The sequence below is a fragment of the Etheostoma cragini genome, chromosome 2 (genome assembly GCF_013103735.1).
Source record: "Etheostoma cragini isolate CJK2018 chromosome 2, CSU_Ecrag_1.0, whole genome shotgun sequence".
NCBI lineage: Eukaryota > Metazoa > Chordata > Actinopteri > Perciformes > Percidae > Etheostoma > Etheostoma cragini.
Genome location: NC_048408.1, coordinates 22,958,862 through 22,965,409, shown reverse-complemented (window position 1 = coordinate 22,965,409; position 6,548 = coordinate 22,958,862). Strand labels below are relative to the sequence as shown.

The 6,548-nt window shown below is 44.5% G+C and overlaps 2 protein-coding genes across 2 annotated transcripts in view; both read right to left on the bottom strand.

The window, feature by feature from the left end:
• The window catches only part of LOC117959144 (Na(+)/H(+) exchange regulatory cofactor NHE-RF2), a 7,438-nt gene extending 5,151 nt beyond the window's left edge, over positions 1-2,287 (bottom strand). Inside the window, exons 1-2 of the mRNA XM_034896118.1 lie at positions 1,645-2,287; positions 1,004-1,348 (exon numbers count right to left, since the gene is read on the bottom strand). Of these exons, the coding sequence (XP_034752009.1) occupies positions 1,004-1,348; positions 1,645-1,851 (552 nt within the window). The 5' untranslated portion in view covers positions 1,852-2,287. The remainder of the gene's footprint in view (positions 1-1,003; positions 1,349-1,644) is intronic.
• Positions 2,288-3,604: 1,317 nt separating this feature from the next.
• Positions 3,605-6,451, bottom strand: nthl1 (nth-like DNA glycosylase 1). Its single transcript, XM_034896153.1, has 6 exons — positions 6,185-6,451; positions 5,297-5,529; positions 5,017-5,187; positions 4,738-4,897; positions 4,367-4,472; positions 3,605-4,138 (listed from the first exon to the last, which is right to left on the bottom strand). The coding sequence occupies exons 1-6, from the start codon at positions 6,432-6,434 to the stop codon at positions 3,832-3,834; spliced, it is 1,227 nt and encodes a 408-aa protein (XP_034752044.1). The 5' UTR covers positions 6,435-6,451; the 3' UTR covers positions 3,605-3,831.
• Between the last annotated feature and the right edge of the window lie 97 nt (positions 6,452-6,548).

Here is a 6,548-nt window from a genome sequence, read left to right as displayed (position 1 = left end):
TTATATATTTTGTCTTGTTTTTTAAAGTAACAGTGTGCAATATTGGAAACGACATGAAGCCGCTAGTAGCCCGAACCGAAAGTGAGAATAGTGCAGAAAGTGGATAATCTGATCGGTGTCCGGCTTGATTTGTTTTAAATGTCCCGTTTGTTCTGGAAACACACTCCACACTCTTGTTTGCTAAAAACGCAGTCATAAGTGACGACCAACCAGTAGTCTGCAGGTTTCCACGTCACCTTTTGGGCTCGCCTCGGCTCGCTTGGAACCTCGACTGAGGTAGTACTAAAAAAAGTACCTGGTAGCAGGTCCCAGGGACTTTTTTTCGTAATGGAAAACCAAAAAAAGCGAGTAGACCCGAGGCGAGTCGAGTAGATACCACGCAGTGGAAAACCGCCATATCTGTCCAGACATCCAGCTGAATTGAATAATAATAATAATAATAATAATAAGAAGAAGAAGAAGAAGAAGAAGAAGAAGAAGAAGAAGAAGAAGTTCAACCCACAAAATAGTGATTTGTTTCCTTTTAGCCAGCCAATGTTAAATTGCATAAATGTCTCCACTTTTTTGTTTTATACTCCTTTTTTTGGCTTCTTCAGTCATCTGGGCACCTTTAGTTTATGCTGGAATACCAAAAGCCTGATTTTTTTTTTTCAGCCCCACCTGGGAAGTCACCAGACTCTTTCAGAAGACAATGCTTTAGGACTGCATCCAACCGGCCAAACACCCAAGTGCTCAAGTTGGATTAGTGGTAGACAGACATTGGGTAAAAGACTCCACACTCAGTGTCACACACACTCTGGACACAGTAACACACTGGCTCTCTGTTGCTTGCCAGAGACACCAACATACAACTTCAACTTGAACTCTTCTCTCCTTTTTTCTGTGAATAAAGGCTTTGCAGATAACCTATAAAAATCCTCTATGTTTTGGACATTTGACTATGTTGTTCTAGTGTGTGTGCGAGACCCACAGACAAGGGGGATATGTTGATACCCATTCTTACCTCTGTGTCTGTTGCTGTACTTGATGTCAATGAGGATCTCTTGTCGTTTCCTTGTGTGGCCGTGTGTCTGAAAAAGTCTGCAGCGGGAGGGGAAAATGAGTGTGTGTGGTTTGGTTTGGGTGACAAGACTGACAAGGGTGACAGAAGTGACAGGGGTGAGTTCCCTCTGGGTAAGGGAGAGTTAGAAGGGGTGGCCCGGGGCGAAAGCTGCGGGGAGAGGGTTCCCATCTCAATGGCCAGGTCCTCGGTGCAAGCCAGGCCATGGCTGCGGAAGTAGTCATCTGTGTCTCTGTCGATCACCAGCAGCCTGGTGCGGTGCTCCACCTCGAGGATGCGTTCCACCACCTGTAGGGAGGAGAGACGAGTAACAAAGAGGAGGGATCAGACACAGGAAAAGTTATAACAGTAGCATGTTGTTCTGAACTGGCCTGCGTAAAACATAGTTTGCATGACAAAGACGTCCACAAGGATCACATTGACCCACTTTAGTACACCCCCCCCCCCTCCTCAGGCAGGCAAAGAAAAAAGTTGTTCAACAGGTATAGAACTCATTGTTTGTACCTCAGAGAGTGTATCTCTTTACAAAGCAAGCACTTGTCCGTGATTCTTTAAAACATTCATTTTATTGAGCCATCACTCACTTGATGGTGGTTTTCGTTCTCCACATTCTCCCCGTTCACCTCCACCACCCGGTCTCCTGGTCGCAGCCCGCCCAGATCAGAAGAGGAGCCGGGCTCCACTTTGCGGATGAACTGTCCGCCTTTATTCCTCTCACCATGCAGGTGAAACCCATAGCCGCGCTCTCCCTTGGTCAGGTAACAGAGCCTGGGTCTCAGCTCGCTTTCCATCTCAGCGCGTCAATAAACAGGTAAATGGGTCTCAGGAGAATAAACAAGTGTCCAAAGAGCGGTGGAAGGTCTGGCTCTTAATCCAATGTACGATTGCGCGCTCCAGTGACCAAAAGATCATCATAATTTACCATGATGCAAGTGCGTTATTAATCCACAATTGTTCTGAAAGCACACATCTAAAAATAGGCTAAAACTAGCGAGTGTTTAATCCACTATGCAAGTGCTAGGGGGGCAAAAATGAGCGCGCAAAAATGGTGCGCACGTGTACATAAAATAGTGGCCAAAAACGGCAGACAGTGGCTAAATCCCGTCCATCGGAGGAATAATCCAAGAGATCAGAGATTAGAAAGCTTTTCCTCGCACGTAACACTTAATTCTCTTCGTCAGATAGGCGTGTGTCCTCCTGTAAAACCCGGTGAGAGAATGAAGAGGCGTGGTTGGAACAACAGATGCCACTGTCCCCTGCAGCTCACACCTGAAGATGATAAAAGCATGCGAAGTGCTGACAGTAGTGAGGCTGTTGTTAGGATTTACTGTAAAGACGTTATTTGTTTAATAATTCGTTTCATATGTTGCCAAGGACATTTGCTCCTGATGTAGAGAAGTGAAAAGTAATAGTAGCCTAATGTTTCTCTCTGAAATGTAGTGAAGCAGAAGTATAGAATGATCAACAGAACTTGAGTAAATTAGTAAATGCACTTGTTATTTTCCACCCCTGCCTACAGCTGGAGTGTTTTCGGGGAAAATCCGAAACACTGATGTGCCCATGAGCCACACGTATATGTGGCTTGTAGCAAGACAAACACCTAATGAGATTCAGTCAATGTTGCCATTCCTTACACCTGTGGTTTTCCTGCTATGACACACCTTTTACTCCATAGGGAAGTACAAGAATCATGTTTTTATGAATCTATAAAGATGTTCCCAGAGTGAGGGGGGCTGCCCATGGAAAAGCATCCTGAGCACTTGGGGGTTTGATGCCTTGCTCAAAAGCACCTTTGCAGTGCCCAGGGGCTGAACTGGCACCTCTTAAGCTACCAGTCCACCACCATGCTTTGGTCCATATGTGGACTTGTACCGGCAACCCTCCAGTTCCCAACTCAACTCCCTATAGACTGAACTACTGCCATCCCCACTGCTGCTACCAATGCCATGGTAGAACTTCAGACATTACCACAAAGAAATGACCTATGTGTGGCAGGGAACCTTTAATATCTGCCCTTCCAAATGTCTTAGAGTTAGAAATGTTTAATAAAGTGCATTTAATGACTAATTTGGAACTTTTGTGATCAAATATATCTTTTTTTTATTTAAGAAATTAACAACCAATACACTGGGATATAGAAACATGTCCCAGGATCAACCCCCCCCCCCCACCAAAAAAAAAAACCACAGAAAGGAAAGACAGAGAGCGGGGACACCCAACAAAAACACTACACAACAGCAGGAACAGAGACAAATTTAGAATTTTTTATTGTTCAGGGCAAGATGTAACCAGCCAAGTTACTAAATTGATAAAAACAACAAGCTTTCAAAAATAAGGAATTGAGACTCCTTACTGTCTTTAGTACTTGATATATGTCAGGAAAAGTATTTATAGAGGATTTAAATAATAAAAGGCTATAAATGAATTTACTGATGATGCACTGAAGTATATTCCATTTATGATCTTGTTATTTTTCCTCCATATGGAACAGGCAAACTCCCTATGCTGGAATCAAAGGAAAACTTGAAACTTTTGTACATACAATTTTCATTTGGTAATATAAAAGTAAGCATTAACAAAAATTGTTTTCTCATTTAAAGTGTAAAATGTGTCGTTAAAGTGTCAAATTTAAACTATGTTGAAAATATCCTGAACCACATTCACATTCATGTTTAGCTAGGATGCATGTTATCAGAGTGTGTGCATATAGTTGAACTTTTCTTGTCCAACACTTGGTCCCGGCTCAGACAAAAACTTACAAGACAACTGAATCAATGTTTGACCTTGCTTTTTAGCCTTCCTCTCTGTGCGTTGGGGGAAACAGGCGTGGGCAGTGGCTCCTTCTTTGTCCTCCCGTGTTTAACAGCAGATTCTTGTTCTGGTTCAATTTTGGTTGTAAAGGAAGAGGTTGGATTTGGAGACCGCGGGGATCCAGCTTTAGGCCTCTTTGTTGTAGAGATTTTGTGGGCGGATGGACAGCTGTGCTGGTTCAGACACACAGAGCAGAGAGGGTTGACAGGGAGACAAACCTGCTGTCCAAAACCCACGAGAAGCCAGTTGATCTCACTCCACAGCTCCCTACAACAGAGTAAGAGAAGAACATCACAAGCTTAAACCTGGATTCATAGATTTTTGACTTTCGAGCGTCGCCTTATGTCAGTCAACACATCGTATGTTGACGAGTTCCTATAAATCCTGATGTGCGGTATGTACCTGGGTCAGAGTGGGTGACTCTGATCTTTATAGAGCGGTTTGAACATGTTAATCAGTTTGTACGGTTCAGCAATGAATAAGTTATGCTGTTACCTGGGTAACCACTCCTCCAGGGCCTTGCGTGTTTCTTCCGGGTTCTTGGTTGGTTTCTCGAGCCAGCCGAGCCGATTGGAGATACGATGCACATGTGTGTCCACTCCTAAACAAAAAAAATCAACACTACACAATTTAGCGCACACACACATTTACAGATTTGCATTTTTAGAAAACAGTAAATGGTGATGTGGACTAACCTACTTGTTGCAGATTTACAGTATTATTTCTATTTCCATGCAAGCTGTTATTTTTCTATGTTGCAACTTTATCAACCAGACTGAAGCTTGCTGCTCTGTTAGACAAAATGTACCTATTTTAGTACGTTTGACTTGTACGGGATTGCGCATCCTTCAGGAGTGTGTCCCTACCAATGCCGGACACTTGGTCCCAGGCGATGTCCATAGCCAAGTGAGCCATCTTAGGTCCAACTCCTGGAAGACGAACCAGCCCCTCCACACTATCTGGGATGTCCCCTCCGAATTCTTTCTGCAGCATGGCCGATGTCAGTTTTAGATACTTCACCTTAGTCTAGAGAAAGGAGGTGCAAAAACCATTCAATAAGACTCAAAACCCCAAACAAAGAAGGAGGGTGAGAAAGTAAAAGAATGGCTTCCGTAACACATAAAAAGACTTGTGTATTAACCTACCCTCCAGAAACCGACAGGGTGGATGAGTTTTCCCAGTGCTTCATCATCAGTAGTGAGTATATTTTCTACAGTGCAGCCGTGAGCTCGGAGCTTCTGCATGGCTGCTGCTGTCACCTGGTCCTTGGTCTGACTGGACAGCATGAGTGAAACCAACACCTGGAAACGTCTCACCTGTGCCGACAGAGAAGACAACAGAGTCTAGACTACTAGAACTCTCTAGTCTACAAGTGAACTGTCTAGACATACATTTTTTCCTTTTTTAAATCTCAAACACACTTACATGCGCAGGAGCCTCTGTGTCACAGCATGTTTTGGCTCCCATGTTATCTACAGGTGCATCCCGGCTGCTCCTCATTTCACGGATGCATTCTAACTGTTGCTTCCAGTCGGGAGGTTCTATCTTCACAGGTGTAACACTTTCATCCTTGTCATATTCCACTTTTAGCTGTTTCCTCCTGCGGCTGTGTGAAGACAACGGTAAAGTGTCCGGTTCTGTTTTGGGATGGCAATTGCCTGAATGAGCACAGGGGAGAGAGAATGAGAAATATTTAGATAAGATAGATAATTTGTTTATTAGTAGAAATTACTGGACTACACTCTGTGTACACACTTTTGTTAGTAGTCACACACAGGCCTGAAATACACACACATGCTCAGGACCTATACATGCAGAGATGTCAGAGTGAGTGGGCTGCCAGCTTAACCAGCGCCCTGAGCGGTGGGGGGGTGGGGGGGGGTGCAGTGCCTTGCTCAAGAGCACCTGCCAGTACCCAGGAGGTGAACTGGCATCTCTCCAGCCACCAATCCACGCTCCCTACCTTTAGGTCCATACGGGGACTTGAACCAGTGACCCTCCCCAACTCCCTATGGACTGAGCTACTGCCACCCCCATTTAACCCAGCATGGCAACACTGCAAACAATCAATACATGGCAAAACTATGTAGACAGAAATCTGAACAAACGTATGGGCATTCATTTGCTGCTATAACAGTTGTTTACCCTTCAGGGAAAGCTATCCACCAACGCTGCAAAACCTTTATAGCTTGAGACTCAAAGCGATACCATAGTGCCCTCTCACACAATTTGGTCACATTAAGCATGGATGTCCTCTGAAAGGTGACCTGCAGCAGTGTCTGTGTTCAGCTGGTAGCGTAAGGTAAACATTACCCGTTAATAAGGGGGCTGAGGAGGGTCTTTGCTCAAAGATCCTCGCTTCCTCCTCCTCCACCTTCACGGACACAGAGGAAACTGGGTCCACCTTTCTTTTGGTAAGTTTGGACCTAAGAGAGTCCGCAGGTACACAGCCAGCATTCGGACCACCACTCCGTGCGATAACAGACCTCTGCATGAAATAAGGAGAAGTCATGGTAAAACACTGGACTACATAGCCCCTCGTGCTGCAGCGGACGCGAATCATTTAGATTAAGCTAAAGTTAGTTTCTCATTCGAAGATTACGGTCACGAGCCGAGAGGACGGACCAGAGAAGTTTAATCCACTTTTTAAATAAATGTATGAAGGAAATACTACTAC

Excerpts from the sequence above, each read along its gene's own strand:
- nthl1 (XM_034896153.1), bottom strand. The coding sequence starts at position 6,434 with ATGATTCGCGTCCGCTGCAGCACGAGGGGCTATGTAGTCCAGTGTTTT. Across the intron at positions 5,188-5,296 it reads ACACAGAGGCTCCTGCGCAT|GTGAGACGTTTCCAGGTGTT; the intron begins GTAAGTGTGTTT and ends CTGTCGGCACAG. Across the intron at positions 4,898-5,016 it reads ACCCTGTCGGTTTCTGGAGG|ACTAAGGTGAAGTATCTAAA; the intron begins GTAGGTTAATAC and ends TCCTTTCTCTAG.